Here is a 17,498-nt window from a genome sequence, read left to right as displayed (position 1 = left end):
TTGGAGGGCCCCACTTGAAGGTGGTTCTACTTCTTTTCTTTACTTCTGTTTTTTCTGTCTTCTTGCCTTGTTTCTTCCCAGCATTATATGACCGTTGTTGTGTCAATATATATATATATATATATATATATATACTTCTCTTTACTACCCAAACTGAAAAGTTAGACGTGAGACATGTGTTACCAGCATCTGTGATGTAGCAGTTAGGCACTTCGCTGTTGCATGCAGGAGACCCAAGTTCGATTCTTGATTGGGGAGAAATTTTTTAAGATTCTCTGTCTTCCTGCTGGGATGTTGTATCCCTCTTAGCCCACGGTTGGCCCTGACAGGCAAATTCGGAGGAAGCCTGCCTTCTAAATGATCTAAATTGTTTCAAAGTGTGTACAAAAAATACGTAGAATGTCTTTAAAAACCATTTACATTTTATTTTAGCTCCTGGAGCATCGGCAGATACAGAAGAAGTTGCTGGGGCGACAGCCGCCGACGACACGTCAGCCCCCGAGGAGAAGAAGCAGAAAGTATCTGAGGATCTGGGGACTCGTGTGGAAAGGTATGGTGGTTGTGTTTTTTGGTTTTTCTGTTACCGTCGGGCACAGCTAACATGCACACAGGGAAAACTTGAAACGATGAATAGCTCACACAGTTTACAGTTCCCTGATTGGTGTCTCTTTAATTTTTCATTTATAGTATATATACATACATATATATTGTCTTGAGGTTCGCAGTTCGCTCTCATGGCCGTCCGTTACCCGTTCGCTCTGACTGAGTCCGCGAGTAACGAACCCGTCCGTCCGCTCGCCCCAACCCTAGTTGTGTGTTAAAATATGGTGGCTACGGCCGCGTTGGACAGGTGCCCATTATACACTGTTAAATTATGTAGAAAAAAACGCAAGGGGGGAAATGGAAAGTGGCCGTTTGTACAGGTGGCCGTCTTATAAAGGTGGCCGTCAGGGCAGGTTCGACTGTATATATATATTTTTTTATTCGATAAAAATTGCCCCGGGTGGAAAAATGTCGGTTTCTTCGATTTTGTTATTTTGACAAGCGCCTGATTTCACCATAATGATGTATAAAACGATGAGAAAATGAGTTTCCTTACAAGACTGTCCAGATCCCGTGGTGCTTATTCCTTCCACATTTTTCATTGCCAACTCGGGTGTGCCCTTGGAGGTCATTGGACAGGTCACCTCGCAAGAGGATTTTCTGGCCAAGGTCAAGGCCGCCATTGAGGTGGGTCCAAAAGTCTACTAAGTGACGGTTATGTGAGAGCTTCAAGCATAGTGTAAAGAGGGATGGTGTCAGAAAATGTTGTTTACTAAAAACTTTACTTTTTCTGACCTCTGTAGTCTTTTACCTTATGGTGATGAGAGGAGAAGCAGATATTTTTGCCTTGCCTCATATAGGGAGGAATTGTGTGGAAAAATCATGAGAAGAATTTTGTGAAAGACGAGTGATGTGACGAATGTTACTGTAGGGTGCCCAGGGCATCTCATGGGTTGGTGGATTTTGGTCTCTTTGAAAGTGCAAGAACAGCTTATCTTTTTATAAAGTTGTAGCTGCTGACTACTTCGTAAAAAATGTATTTAATACGTTTTTAAGTGTCTGAGTACACAAGTACATTTTCATGCAAGAAAATATGTATTCTCTCATTTATAGTAATGCTTCTCAAGAACTTGCAGATGCTGAAGAAAAATTGTGAGCTTTCAAGACCCAATTTGCAAATAATGACAAGAATGGAGCCCATAAGCCAGTTCTAGAGATCTTTTAGTGCAGGTCTGCGTCGAATAGCTTGAATCTTGAATTCAGAAAAGTGAATGGGAAGGGTTTGGAGGGGTGGGGTGTTACTTGGCCAGTGCCTTTCTGCAAGTGTCATTTCTTCTCTTAATTCCTAAATAGGTTGGATAGAGCACCTAGTCCTGTCGGATGTGGATGGAAAAAGTCTGAGTTGTACGTGTTGCACATACTTATGTATCAAGGACACTTTATATATAAATTTAAAACACCTAAGTAGCTCAGCTGGCATCATGCTGGACTGACGCGTAGATGGCCATGGTTCAAATTTACAACAGGGCATTCTTGAACTTGGGTCCATAGGTGGAATTTTCGTGGAAGTAAAAAAAATTGTAAGAGTAGTCTTTCTTATGGCTATGATTGCTTTCGTTTTGTGGTTTTTTTTGGTGTTTTTTTGTGGGGTTGTTTTGTTTTACTAAAGAATACTGGTGGTTAATATTTGTCTTTTTGTTTGTTGATCAGATGCAAGACAAAATGACGAGTGAGCAAGGGGCCACAGCAGCTCCTGCCTCACCACCTGCTCAACAGCAACAACAGCAGGCTGCATCATCCTCAGCAACGGAAACAGCAACAGCAGAGTCTGGTGAGTTTTGTCTGGCATGAAGTCTGAACCAGCGTCGGTGTAACTGCCGAGTTCTCCAATAAAATCAGAGCTGTCTGGGTTTTTTTTTGTTAACCCTTCAAAGAACCATGATGGAATATGTTTAAAATCCCAATTTTTTTTGGGTGTTAATCCTTCAGATTGTGTCTAACTTATCGTAATTGACGTGACAATGTAAATTTTTATTTGAGTTTATTTGAAGTATTTCTGTGAATTATCATAACTGATGTTAAAAACGCATGTTCAGTTGAGTGGACACCACTGTACTTGCATTACAACTTGTCATAAAATGAAGTCTTTGGTCCCGAGTATTGTGCTAAAATTAGACAAGAGGGATACATATAACACCGTACACAAGGTGTGTGGATACAAACATAACCCAGTTTATCAGTTCGTGTATATGTACTGTCTTCTTCTCCCTCTCTGATGTTCTTTCATGATTTAAAAAAAATCTTTGTTGTCATTAATCATTAAGAGTTTTTGTTAGGAAAAAAAATATTGGGGGTTGGGGGGGGGGGGGGGGGGGAGGAGGAGATTTTTTATTGTTGTTGTTTCGAGCTTTTTAGGTTGTCCTTAGACAATAATGGTACTTGGAGGGCCCCACTTGAAGGTGGTTCTACTTCTTTTCTTTACTTCTGTTTTTTCTGTCTTCTTGCCTTGTTTCTTCCCAGCATTATATGACCGTTGTTGTGTCAATATATATATATATATATATATATATATACTTCTCTTTACTACCCAAACTGAAAAGTTAGACGTGAGACATGTGTTACCAGCATCTGTGATGTAGCAGTTAGGCACTTCGCTGTTGCATGCAGGAGACCCAAGTTCGATTCTTGATTGGGGAGAAATTTTTTAAGATTCTCTGTCTTCCTGCTGGGATGTTGTATCCCTCTTAGCCCACGGTTGGCCCTGACAGGCAAATTCGGAGGAAGCCTGCCTTCTAAATGATCTAAATTGTTTCAAAGTGTGTACAAAAAATACGTAGAATGTCTTTAAAAACCATTTACATTTTATTTTAGCTCCTGGAGCATCGGCAGATACAGAAGAAGTTGCTGGTGCGACAGCCGCCGACGACACGTCAGCCCCCGAGGAGAAGAAGCAGAAAGTATCTGAGGATCTGGGGACTCGTGTGGAAAGGTATGGTGGTTGTGTTTTTTGGTTTTTCTGTTACCGTCGGGCACAGCTAACATGCACACAGGGAAAACTTGAAACGATGAATAGCTCACACAGTTTACAGTTCCCTGATTGGTGTCTCTTTAATTTTTCATTTATAGTATATATACATACATATATATAGGGCCTATATATATTATATATATATATATATTATATATATATATATATATTATATATATATATATATATATATATATATATATATATATATATATATATATATATATATATATATATATATATATATATATCAGTTTACCTGACTTATGGATGTGTCAAACACATTTTTCAATCCCAGACGTGTCGAGTTATTGGTGCCGGACTGTTATATACTTTCTTTCTTTGTTTACAAGCTGAACCAGTGTCGGAGTTGGAGTGGTTAGACTCTTTGCTGTTCCACACAAAAGACACAGGTTCAGTTCCTGAGTGAGGGCAAATTTTTCATTTTCAAGGGTGGCCATCTGTCTGCTAGAATGTTGTGTCCCACTCGGCCCAGGCTGACCCTAACAAGTAGAATGGGAGCAGCCCACCTTTTAATAAATGATCTGCGTTGTTTGGATTACAAAATGACAAATTTGCAAGGTCAAGTACCCGTTGTAGCAATGTGGTTGTATCAAAGTCTCAAACGGAAATTTCTGTGTGAGTTGATTTCAGGCTCTCACAGACTATTTTCTTTCATTATCTTCCTTTTGCTTCTTCTTTTTCTGTCTTGTCATTGCCTATTTCTCCTTCCTTTCTCTCCTACCCTCCTTTTTTCTTCCTGGGTTCTTTTTTTCTCCCCCACCCTTTTTTTTTTGTTCTTTCTTTTTTTCAAGGAGGTGACTTTTGTAAAACGTGTACATTTTATGCAACATGGGTCAATGGCCTTAGACCCTGAATAAAACACCTACCTACATACCGACCTTTTCTCTTCGCTTCCCTCTATTCTTTCCTTCTTTTGTGGAGAAAATTCAGGTCGAATGCTTTTGTGGATATTCTGGTGTGGTTTGCTCCTCCTTTTATATGAAACATCTCTCATCCTTGTCTCTCCTTGTTCTTTTTTGTGTTTGTTACTCTATTTTGACACCTCTAATCTTTGGCACTTATATATGACCTAATTTTGTTGCAAGTGCCGTAAAACGCTTACTAAAACTAAAAACGAACACCTTGTATATTGACAATCCTATTTTTTTTTTCTCCTCAGAGCTAAGCAGCTGGTGGACTTGAAACGAGATGAGAAAATGCAGAAAGAAGCAGAGGTTAGTTGCAGGTTGTTGAATAATGTGTATTCTGCCTGTGAATATGATAGATTTTTGTCTTTTGTTTCGTAATTGTGGATAATTTTTTTTTAAATTCGTAAATCCAACAGTGGTCCTGGTTGATGTGATGTCGGGGATCGTACACTTGGTTTGCCTATACTTACCCACCTACCTACCTAACCACCCACCCGCCCACCCTTGTCCGTCGTGTGGCTGGAAGCCAAGAGAAAAGAATTTGCCACTTACCCACCTACTTACCTACCTACCCACCCTCTCATCCACCTACCCTTGTCCGATGTATGGTTGGAAGCCAAAAGAAAAGAGTTTGCCACTTACCTACCTAGAAACCCATATACTTACCAACATACTTACCCGCCTACTTACTCACCTTCCCACCTACCTACCCTTGTCTGTTGTGTGGGCAGGAACCCAAGGGAAAAAAAGTTTGCCACCTACCGACCTATACTTACCTACCTACTTACCTACCCTCCCATCCTCTTACTTACCTACCTACCCACCCTCTTACCTACCTATACTCACCTACCTACCCATGTCTGTTGTGTGGGAGTGGGTGGTTGGCAGGTGCTCTGGTGTGGTTTGCTCCTTCTTTCCTATAAAAAAATCTATTGTCTTTATCTCCCCTCCTTCTTCTTTGTGTTTGTTACTATCTTGTAACACCTCTAATTTTCTGATGCTCATATGACCTTATGCAGTTTCGAGGACCGTAAAACCTTTGTCAAAAACGAACATGTCTGTTGTGTGGGCAGGAAGCCAAAAAGAAGGAGTATGAGCGGCGGGAGCTGGGCCAGGGTCTGCAGAAGCTGAAGGAGAAGCAGAAGGAGATGGAGATCCTGGAGGCTAAGAAGGAGCTGAAAAAAAGCCGAGAGGAGGACAAACTGGCGCGGCAGAAAGTGAAGGAGGAGATTGCCCGGGACAGGTGAGGGGTGGATGATGACGCTGTGTTTGCACAAGACTGGGTCTCGTCTAAGATAAAATGGGAGAAACGTTTGAATATACACATGCGTGTAAAAGTTGTTTCTTGCGTGTGATGTGAGAAGTGGTTAGAGATGAATAAATTTGCAGCAGAAATTATGGGTTTTAAAAAAATCTTCGGGGTTTTTAAAAAAATTGTTTAAAGTATTTTTTTTTCTTTTATTTCTAAATTTCGTTTTGGATAAAGATAATGTCAGTGAAGCTGCAGGGTACTGGTAAGTAGGCCCTACTTTGTACTTTCTTCAGAATTAATTTTGCGGTTTAATTTTTTTAACCCTATCATACCCAGGGGAGTGTGCGTTCCTACTGTTTGCACTGATTTTCAGCTAAGTTGGTTAGCAAGGACAGCAGCCTCATGTCTCAGTGTTATTGGCCTCATGATCTAGATTTAGCCCTCTCGTGACCTATTTCGGACTGCGGGTCTTCAGTAGTGTCACTTTCCTCCCTTTTTGTCATTCTATATGTTCCCCATCCAACGCATAGTGTCAAGTTTGAAAGGGAAATTTTCTACCTTTTTGAATGTCATTTTAGCTGTTATGTTTTGTGAGAGCATGCATTCACCTACAAGTCTAGACATGTGTTTATCGATCGCTTGCAAGCCTTGCAGTAGATTAATACTAGCAAATTTGGGTACAGACATGCTTATTTTTGTTATTCCTGGATACAAATTCAAGTTGTGCTTGTGGCTATAGGAGAATTAGAGCCAGATGATTAGGGGAATGTACATGTAACGTCGTGTAGGCAACCAGGAACGGCAAATTTTGGCCACTTCCATGACGTCCATTGTAAGTTGCCCTCTTTTATGACATACAAGGGGGGCTCTCGTGGCCTAGAGGTTAAGGTGTTGGCCTCTCATTCAAAAGGTCCCGGGTTCGAATTCAGGTAGCAACCGAAAAATTTTCTTCTCTAAAATTGTCTTCTTTCACCTCCTTACCTGCTCTCTAGCAATGTTCTGTTGTCTGCTTTTGTTTCCACTTTCTGCCCCCACTCCCTCATCTCCTTTGCCCCCCTCCTCTGGGCTCCTGATTCTTTCTACAGCTTTTCTACTGCTACTCCTTGGCTTCTTCTTACTGCTCTTTCAGCCACACCCCTGATATTCTGGTAGGAAAGACTTACACCTAGCCTTCTCGGACAATGGCGAAAAGTCTCAGAGAGCCAGTGTGCAAGTTGCGCTCGTTAAAGATCCCTTGGTGGTCTAAAATCGATAAGAGTAGGCTTCGGCCGCCACCCGGGCAAAATTCAAAATTTCCTACCAACTGAAAAAGTTCAAATAATGTGTCCTGCGCGCTCTATGACCTTATGCAGTTGCGAGCGCCGTTAAAACACTTACCAAAACAAAACATGACATACAAGGTATGTCAAATGGCAAAAAAAAGCAGTTAATGGAGTATTGTATGTATATATATATATATATATATATATATATATATATATATATATATATATATATATATATATATATATATATATATATATATATATATATAGTGCTTGCCATAACAAGCCAAATTTCTCTAAGGGCTCATAAAAGTGGTGATTTATTATTTTGATTCTTATTGTTCATTTTGATTTGTTTTCCAACAGAGCGGAGAAAGCGGCTCGGTTTGGGAAGGAGAAGGAGGAGCGTGCTCAGGCTCAGGAGGAGGTCAGGAAGAGAAAGTTGGAGGAGCAAGCGGCACAGGCTGAGGAGCAGGCGAGACGGAGGTGGGTCGGTGGTGCCGTTTATTATTTCACTGTTGGTATGGTTTATTATTTCACTGATGATATCGTTTATCATTTCACTGGTGATATCGTTTATGTTTTCGCTGGTGATACCGTTTATTATTTCACTGGTGATACCGTTTATTATTTCCCTGGTGATATCGTATATTATTTCGCTGATACGGAGGTGGGTCAGTGATTTAGTTTACAATATCAATTTCACTGATGTGGGGGTTGGTGATTTTGTTGATTATGTCACTGACTTGGGTGTTGGTGATAATGTTTGTTATTTCACTGGTGATTTAGTTTATTTTTTCACTAACATGGGGTTGGTCGTTGATCTGATGGATGTGGTCTGCCCTTTCTTTCCTGTCAAATAAATGTCCCCGTCTCTATTTCTTTTCTTTGAATGCTACTCTGCAATATTCGGCACTTATATACATGACCTTTTTGTGTTGTAAGTGTCATTAAAATCTCTTACCAAAACAAAAATGGTTGTTTATGACGCATTTGAATTAAGAATTTCTTTTTCTACATTTTTTTCAATTTTTATAATTGTAAACTTCCCTCACGTCTCACACTGCTTAGCGCAAAGAGACATTTAATGATTTTTTTTTTTTTTAATGAACCTGATTTGTTGTAGTAAGAGTTTTACTGCACTGTGCAACACAAATCGGCCATGTAAGTGCCAAAGATTTGAAGTATTATTATAGATGTGCGTACAAAGAAAAGAAAGAGAGATAAGGACGATAGATGTTTGACTGAAAAGATGGAGCAGACCACACCAGAGCACCCACCATCCTCCCAAGTATTGACCAACATTTGTAATGTTGAAATTCACAGTTTTTCCTCTATCTTTGTCCACCACAGTGAGTTTGCTCGTATTCAGTTCCGCAAGCCCGACGGGTCGTCTGTCAACCACCAGTTCACGGCTACGGAGACGTTTGCTTCAGTTCACCGCTTCATCACCGAGGTCTGTTGCTCTAGATGCTTTCTCTGATTTGAGGTCTTCGTTTTGTTTGCTATTTCTTTTCTCTCTCTCTCTCTCTCTCTCTCTCTCTCTCTCTCTCTCTCTCTCTCTCTCTCTCTCTCTCTCTCTCTCTCTCTCTCTCTCTCTCTCTCTCTCTCTCTCTCTCTCTCTCTCTCTCTCTCTCTCTCTCTCTCCCTCCCTCCCTCCCTCCCTCCCTCCCTCCTTCCCTCTCTCTCTCTCTCTCTCTCTCTCTCTCTCTCTCTCACTCTCTCTGTGTGTGTGTGTGTGTGTGTGTGCTATTGCTTGAATTTAATTACTTCGAAACTGTCAAAGACAGCCACGTGGCATCGGTGGCCTAGTGGTTAGGCTACCGGATTCGTAATCGGGAGATTGCAGGTTCGGGGGATCGAGCCTCCGAGCCTTGTGTCCTTGGGAAAGGAACTTTACACGAATTTCCCTCTTGGCTTGGTCCTTTCGGAGATGGACGTTAAATTTGGAGTGGGCTTGATTTCTGTCATCTCAGGTTCAGATGTCTTTGGGTGCTTTTTCAGTTTGTGGTTGTTATTGTTATTGTTATGGTTATATCCAAGTCCGTCAGCTTGTACTCATCACACTATTTCTAGATGGGAGAAATTTGAGTCCTTGCATCTGTGGTTTGTTTAATAACCAGTTATTGAAAAATTGTTGAATTACACACATGAAAAAACACAAACTAAGTGAAGATCTCGCTGCTTGTTCCCACGTTGGCTTGATTTTCTCAGCTCAAGTTGAGATTTCTTTGTGTGTTTGTTAAGTTATGGTTGTTATTGTTATTATTATGTAGCTATCCAAATCCATCAACTTATACCCATCACACTATTTCTAGAGGGGAGAAGTTTGAGATTTTGCGTCCTTATTTAATTAATGAAAAATATGAGTCTGTGCATAGGCCTACCTGTTTAATCCTAACAGTTATTCTTAACCCTTTAAGGACGTATCGGACACATTTGTCTGACCGGAAACAAAAGAAAGGCAATGCTGTTGGTCATTTTGAACCTACATGCACAAGCCAGAACCACAACATTGAACATTTCCTAATATACATGTTGTTGCCTGCCTGTGCAAGTTTCAGATAAAAAGAAAACAACACTCCGGGGCAGTGCCTCTGACTGAAGTGTCTTTAGGCCATTCCCAAAGGGAGGACATTTCTCGTTCAAGCACAGTAGAATTGTAAATGGGCTGATTCATCATGTCACGCTCATAACTGTGCCTGATCTGCAACAGGGAACTGCTGCTTTTTCTTTCTTAATCCTTACTATTGTCATTTTCCTTTACTTTTTTGTGTTTGTCACTCTTGTGACCTGCTATTTCCGGGGTGCCTTGATGGTCAAAGCAGACTTTGTGCTGTTGAAGCTAGAGAGGTGAACAGAGTAAGTCTGATTCCCTGTAAGGACTTCTCTGTTGACACCCACCCCTTGGTGCTAATATGACCTTATGCAGTTGCGAACGCCATAAAACCCTCTACTATAAAAAAAAAACAAAAAAAACAACTGGAAAATGTGTATGGATAACTAAATTAAGATTCTTCTTCAAGAGTTTGAATGACCAGGTTTCACGTCTTCAATGAGTTTTTTGTTTGTTTAGTTGTTTTTTTTTTGGTCAGTGTTTTACGACACTTGCAACTGCATTAGGTCATATGAGCTCACGGGACACATTAAACATTTTCAGTTGGTTATAAATTTTGAATTTTGCCCGGGTGGCGGCCAAAGCCTATTCTTTTTCTTATCGATCCATGAGTTAACGCACAATGGTTGATCTACACACATGAAAGAATAATACAAAACTTCTTCTCTTCTTCTCGTTCGCATCACACTTGAAGTCTCGTATCTGTCATAAATTGGGCCGTCCTCCTCAGTTCCTCTGTCGGCCCGTATAGCTTCTTACTTAATACAAAGCTAAATGAAAGGTCTCACTGCTTACTTGTCCCCACAGCACATGGGCTGCAACGTGTCGCTGTCCACCACGTTCCCTCGCCGGACGTTCACGCCCGCTGACCACAGCTCCACACTGCAGGAGCTTCAGCTGGCGCCGTCGGCAGCCATCTTGGTCATTCCTGTGAGTTTTTTGTGGGGTGTTTTTTTACTTTTACTTACTGTATGGAAGGTTGGTTGCTGTATGTATGTATGGTGGGAGGGGGGGGGGGGGCAGGGGCAATTGTTGTGTTGTCATGAGATTGAGAAAAACTGTTTATTGTCATGAGATAGAGAAAAAAGGATGGAATGTGTTTAATTTTTTATATTTTGGGGGGTGGGGGGGTGGTGGCTATTGTATTGTCCCCGTCGTTTTATGCAAGAAAAAATTCTGAAATTGTGCAAACTGAGCCCAAAAATGTGAAATTATGCGATTCTATTAATTTTTAACAAAGAATGGTAAAGGAAAATAATCAGAAATTATGCAAAAGATGATCAAATTTTGCCAAATTATGCTTGGTGCATAAAACCAAGGGGACAGATTGTACTGTTGTGTTGTCATTAGAGAAAAAAGGATGAAATATGTTTGATTGGAGGGATGTTGGGGGGGGGGGCAATTGTAGCGTTGTCATAAGATTGAGAAAAAAGGATGAAATATGTTTGATTGAGGGTGGAAAGGGAGGGGGGGGGGAGGACAATTGTTATGTTGTGTTGTTAGAGATAACATATCATAAAATGAAATAGAGAGAAAAGGAAGAAAAATGTTTGATGGGAGAGAAGGAGTAAACCATTCAGAGCACCTGTCAACCACCCACTGAGGAAGAGTGTTTGCCGAACATGTCATATATATGAATTTCTTGTATTGAGGCGTTTGTTTTTGTGCAACTCTTTTTTTAAATGCTCCAGAATAGAGCATTGTTGAGGTCATAGGGTTTAGAGAAAGAGGCCAGTCTTCATGAACTGTGAGGCAGCATGGTGAAATCAGGCGCTCGTCATGTCAAAATAATGAAAGTGAAGAAAATGAAATTTTTCCGCCGGTTTGGGAATTTTTATTGAGTTTTTTTTTTTTTTGGCTCAACACCTTTCATGTCCATTAAAGAACAGACTTCTGTGTAGATTTTACACATGGGTGCCAGACCTCCGGGCCCAACCCGGAAATCCGGGCTGACAAAATTTTACAGCATCACTTTCCGGGTTGCATCGGGTCTTTAAAAAGGAAAAAAAAATACAGAAAAGTTCGGCAGGAACTTGGAACGTTACTTTCTAAAGCATCTATGCCGAATCTAGTAGATGCCTCACGCACATTATTTTGAATTCCGACATGGATACGCTCAAGATCTACTTTCGCTTTTATAACCCAGAATTCTCCGATGGTGTCCTGATTACTGTACAATTATGACTTAGGCCTAAGAATAATCTATTCGTTGTTCTGCCGTTGCTTTAACAGCAACCTTCGTCTGAGTTCTGGTTAGTCGGGCCCATCATCAAGACCTGTCAGTGGAACATTCAAACGCCCATTCTCTTCACGTGAAATGACCTCGTATGTGTGAGTAGCGCGTGTGTCGGGGACCGTCGGTTGTCGGGGTCAACAAAGTTCATTCACACCGGTCGCATTGGTCGAGGTGTTTTTCGAGGTGTTTTTCGGGACTTAACCAGTGTGGACGGCCGGGGGGAGGGGGTGGGGGTATTGTTTTGACACTTGGGCAAGTTCGTGCCGTGATACATGTATTAATTGAGGACAAAGTAAAGGAATAAGGGGAAAAAATGGAACAACCTTGGCGCGATCTTTTCTTTCGGGGGGTGCCTTGAGTGTATATGCTATGGAAGTCAAACGTTGTTACTGTATGAAAACGTGGGCTTTTTGCATGGATGATTCAAGTTATGTGTCAGCTATTTTCACGACTACGAGTTTCAACTTTACTGCAACCTGCGCTCCCCCAGTCTATCCAACTCCGACTCGAGTAATGCTGTCTTTCAGTTTTCCCTCTATTAAGAGGCCCAAACGTGAACTTATTCCTGCAAAAGTTTTCTCTTGCATACTTGCCTCATAAAAGGCAACCAGGAGACCCCCCCCCCCCTTCCCCAGTACCGCTTATAACTGATTTGCCGTTGATCCCGATTTTTTTCACCAGATCCTGATTTTTTTACTCGAAAATCCTGATTTTTACATTTCATAGAGTTGCAGGTCTGCTACCGTCAACCTCAATAAATTCAAATAGATTTCTAGATCTAGATCTGTGCAAGCTCTGTTTGATTTTTGAAGATGAAGTTTCTAGATAGACCTGCCTCTACGGAGGAATTGGAGAAAAGTGTAAAAAATAAGTGGTGTTGGCAATGGTTTGATGAGATTTTCGACGATGTCAAAGTTTCTGTGTGTTGTAGGAAAGTCGAACAACCTGGTGCATGATCTCCAAGACCCTTAAAAAAAACTAAGACCACCAACATAACTGCCTTCTTTAAGAAAGTGTGAGCTTGGACTCTGCCTCCTTGTGGACAAGGAGTAAGAATGGTATTCACTGCTGGACCCTAGCATGCATCGTAAAAGGCAACTAAATGGTTCAACGAGCAACATACAGACGGCAAGGAAGGAAGAGTTTTCATATATTTTTTTTCAGGGCTGGGAAAATTTTGGACTGGGTTTTCAGGGCTGGAAAAATTTTTCACTGGCACCCATGATTTTACAGAAAAATGTTGATAAAAGACATAAAAGATGTATATTTTCAGTTTTCACGGACTCTGAGAAATAACCCAACTTTGGCGGCCATTTTCTCGCCAATTTTATCTCTGAAATCAGGCGACCTCCACCTCCTTCAGTAGCCAATATCTTGAGTTGTATCCAAGATAAATGATATTTTTTTACATTGAGAGCAAGGCAAATGCTCGGGCTTTAACTTTAAGATGATACCAATAACTCCATATGCCTCAAAATTGACAAGCGCCTGATTCCACCGTGTTGTGACTCAATTGTAATGGTTGTAAAAAAAAGGGCATAGAGTATGCTGTTGAGTATGGTGGGCGCTATAAAAATGCAATCATTATTGTTATTGTTTTTATTATTATTATCATTAATATTATTACTTACTTACTTGTCTTATTTGTCCACTGTGTTGGGGTCACTGCAGTCGGAACATGTCCATCTCTGCTCTCCCCCCCCCCCCCCCCCCCCTTCTTCAGGATCCATCCTATAGTCTGTCTGCTTATAGTCTCCATCATAATGTGGTTGGAGATCTGTTGGACTGGTCCGCACAGATGGCTGTGTTTCCCCTCTCCTCTGTATTATTTTACTGGCAAGTGCAAGTTTTTCGCTGACAGTAAAGGGGTTAACTTGTCTGTACAGTACAGTGCACTTTCTTTCCCCCCCCCCTCAGGGCAACATGTCTACGCAAGGAGTCCGTGGGTCCGACGACAGCTCTCTCAGCATCTCCAGCATCACCGGCCTGCTGTTCGCTCCCTTTGTGTTTGTCTGGAACATGATCGCCTCCCTCCTGGGCCTGTCGGGACCCTCCGCCCCGCCGGCCCGGGCACAAGAGCCCAAGAGTGTGCCGGAGCCGTCTGCCACAGGAGGAGACAGGAGCCTGGGGAAGTAAGTTCCAGTCTCCTTTCCTGCTTATCTCCAGCAAGTTGCTCTCAGCGGCTCGCGGTCAGAACAGCAGCTCAGGCACATTCCTTTACAAAGAGTTCCACACCAAATTACTTTTCGGCAATTTCCTAAAACAGGTTTCTTTTACCGGGGATTCATTCATTAAATGGATAACTTTCAAAATAGGTTTACTTGTTTTTATTTAATGACCAATTTAGTGATGCTTTTGTCACTTTTAACTTTTGTTCTGAAAGGGCCCCGGCGTAGTAGGTTTACCCCCCCTCTGATCTATAAAGAGTTAACAAATGTTGCAGTAGTTCTTTATTCTGTATGTATATATAGTAGACTTTGTTTAAACATGAAGCTGTTGAACCCTTTAAAAGATGGGTGTAGGTTTTTACACCACGTTCAACACAATTTAGATAATTTAGGAGGCAGGCTTTTTACCCTGCCTGTCGGGGTCAACCCCGGCTGAGTAGGATACTTGTACAACACCATCTCAACGGGAAAAGTCCAGATACGAAACTTTGGATAAAAAGTTCTCCGCACTCAGGAATTGAATTTGGGTCTTCTGCATTTGACAGTGAAGAGCCTACTGCTACACCACAGACACCTGTCAACTGAACTCGAAATTCTTGTTAACAAGAAAGGGTTTGAGATCCTGGGGGGATGGGGGGTTCCTTCTTTAATTCATGCATTGCAAATTCCCCTTACATGTTCAAAAGTTAAATGAATCAAGCATACGAAATCTAATGCCCTTCTTTCCCAATCAGCATTTTCCTTTGGCTGTGTTTGAGTGGACGTTTTAATATTTTTTGCATTTCGGCTTTTTCACAAATATGAAATAATGAGAAAATTTTGCAATGACCTTTTGTGAATTTCCATTCTCTAAGTCTAGTTATGGTATGTTTTGCTTTCCTCATGTTGCACATCATAAGATGTTCGAATGTGTGTGCCTGGAGAAAAGTCCCAGTTGTCAGAAATTTTGATTGAAATAAGAACATTATTATATTCTTGCTGCAAATTCAATGCTGAATACACTCTAATTTTTACATTTTTCAAATATATTGAGTAGTTTTATAGTTGTAATGCCACATTTTTGTAAAACAGGGTTTAAAAAACAGAGTTTGGAGAAAAACAGTTTTTACATTAGTATGTTGACCCCGTTTTTTCCACATTTTTAACCTTTGGTGAAGTACAGTCCGTGCCGGCGTTTAAGCACTCCGGCATAAAGCACGTTTCGGACTCTAGCACGCTAAACGGCTCTTACCGAATTTTTGCTATATAAATTATGCGCTTTTAAGCATGGTAACTTCGGCTTCGGGCCTGCTTCATTTATAAGACAGTCAATACTTTCATGATGACCCATCGAAGTTCGAACACAGTGAGTGGGTTAAGTGGAACACAAAGAACGCAAGTGATGGACACACACACTCACACGCACGGAGAGGTAGGCAGAGAGATGCACACAGCCGCACTCGTGGAAATAGGATCTAGCCTAGGGCAAAGCTACACACTGACAAAAAAGATGCAAAGAGAGTCGGGGAGACGAGAAAGGGAGGCTGGCTGCGATTTCACCTTTGCCCCTCGCTATCCATTAATCCTGATTATTTATCATGCGCGAGGTGGGATGAAGGCGGTGGTATGAATGTGGCACAGCGGGCAGTGGTACACACAGGCAGTGTGTAGGCCTTGTGTGCTGTATCGTAACTGGCCGTCTCAATTAAGTTTTCATTTCCCATTCAACCAAAAAACAAAACAAACAAACAAAAGCTACCATAGCGGATAAAAATAACAGTTAACAGAGCACACTTTTGTGGGACCACTGTAGGCCTACTTACGAAGGGAAATAGCACGAGAAATTTTCTACATGAAAATCTCTGGATTATGTCTACTTCGCACTCAAGCACGCTTCGGCGTTAAGCACGCTTATGCTTTCTCCTGGTGACCGTACTTAAAGCCGGCATGGACTGTGCAACTTGTTTCAAATAAAATAATAAGTGAAAAAATATTTAGACTTAAAATATTATAAAATCCTTGCAACATCTTGTTAAGAAATGGTTCAGCAGGTGTTTTCTAATGGAACTAAATTTTTGACCTGGTACGACTTTTTTTTACCGTTTCACCCCATTGGTCATAATAAATAGCTTTGTCAACAGCTGGGACACACACATATATAAGTCATAACTTTCTTGTTCTAGTTCTAGTGACTGTTTTATGACACTTACAACACAATTAGGCCATCTTATTGCCGAAGATTAGAGGTATTACAAGAGAGTAACAAACACTTGAAAAAGAAAATGGAAAGATCAGGATGATAGATGTTGGACAGGAAAGAAGGAGCAAACTTCACCAGAGCACCCGCCAACCACCCACTATGTTGACACTTATATATGACTTTCAAAATCTGTGATAAATTCCTGCTTGTGGTTGTGGTTTTGGAGATATGCTTCTGATGTAACACGTTGCATTATTTTCACCCTTTGTTTTTCTCTTCACATTGACATTCTTTTTTTGAAAGTAATATAGACAGTTTGAATTCTATACATCATGTTATATCTGTGTGTTTTTGCCATTCCAGTTAAGTAAGCCACAGGAAATTTCCCACAGGGACGATAAATAGTAATAAAGTAATAAATAATAAATTACGTTTTATTTAAATTGGCTTACAATGGCAAACATAACATATTGTTTTTGTACAGTTTACATACACAATACTACACGAATACAGAACAGTTTCCCAAGCATGCCATTTCTGGTCACCACTGGGCAGCACCCTGTTTTTTAAATTAGAGTTGTCGTGTCTTGCTACAGGACACACCCCAGTGACCACCCATCTGATCCCCGTGTCATCGGCACTTGCTTGACATTACTTTTGAGTTTGAACTCACTACTCACTTAGCCAGTGAAGGCCCCCCCCCCCTGTTAAGTATTATCTTATCATATCTTGTCTTATCTTTTCTTGTTTTGCCCTTTCTTATCTTATCTTTTTATATCATGTCATGTCTTGTTTTGTCCTATATTTCAGTATCTTATCATATCTTTTCATGTAATGTCTTGTCTTGTCCTGTCTTATCTTAATCTTATCTTTTCATATCATATCTTGTCTTGCTTTGTCCTATCAATATCTTATCTTTTCATATCACATTCTTGTCTTGTTTTGTCATATCCTATCCTATTTTTTGTTATCGTTATGTTATCTTATCTTGTCTAATCTTCGACAGCACTAATAGACGGTCAGCAGCTGCCGCTTCAAGTCGGCAAGAAGGAGCCATCCACCGCTTCCACAACGCACAGGACGATGAAGATCCTGATGACAAGAACACTTGGAATGGAAACTCTACTCAGCAGATGTGATAATTGTTAATAATATATCTTGTGGAGGTTTCGGGTGGGGGAGGGAGAGAAGAACAAGAATAGAGGAGAGGTGGGGGGGGGGGGGGGAGTAACCCGAAAAGGGAGAGGAGAGGTGGGGGGGGGGGTGCAAAGGGAGAGG

General features: G+C 41.0%; 1 protein-coding gene across 1 annotated transcript in view; it reads left to right on the top strand.

Annotated features, from left to right (window-relative positions):
• Positions 1-17,461, top strand: part of LOC101846134 (UBX domain-containing protein 4) — a 21,638-nt gene extending 4,177 nt beyond the window's left edge. Inside the window, exons 5-14 of the mRNA XM_005097954.3 lie at positions 1,112-1,230; positions 2,254-2,374; positions 3,415-3,532; positions 4,755-4,809; positions 5,577-5,746; positions 7,387-7,506; positions 8,374-8,476; positions 10,445-10,567; positions 13,791-14,005; positions 17,227-17,461. Of these exons, the coding sequence (XP_005098011.1) occupies positions 1,112-1,230; positions 2,254-2,374; positions 3,415-3,532; positions 4,755-4,809; positions 5,577-5,746; positions 7,387-7,506; positions 8,374-8,476; positions 10,445-10,567; positions 13,791-14,005; positions 17,227-17,359 (1,277 nt within the window). The 3' untranslated portion in view covers positions 17,360-17,461. The remainder of the gene's footprint in view (positions 1-1,111; positions 1,231-2,253; positions 2,375-3,414; positions 3,533-4,754; positions 4,810-5,576; positions 5,747-7,386; positions 7,507-8,373; positions 8,477-10,444; positions 10,568-13,790; positions 14,006-17,226) is intronic.
• Positions 17,462-17,498: the final 37 nt, after the last annotated feature.

Source organism: Aplysia californica, unplaced genomic scaffold (genome assembly GCF_000002075.1).
Source record: "Aplysia californica isolate F4 #8 unplaced genomic scaffold, AplCal3.0 scaffold00169, whole genome shotgun sequence".
NCBI classification, from domain to species: Eukaryota; Metazoa; Mollusca; class Gastropoda; order Aplysiida; family Aplysiidae; genus Aplysia; species Aplysia californica.
This window is presented reverse-complemented; position numbering and strand designations above follow the sequence as displayed.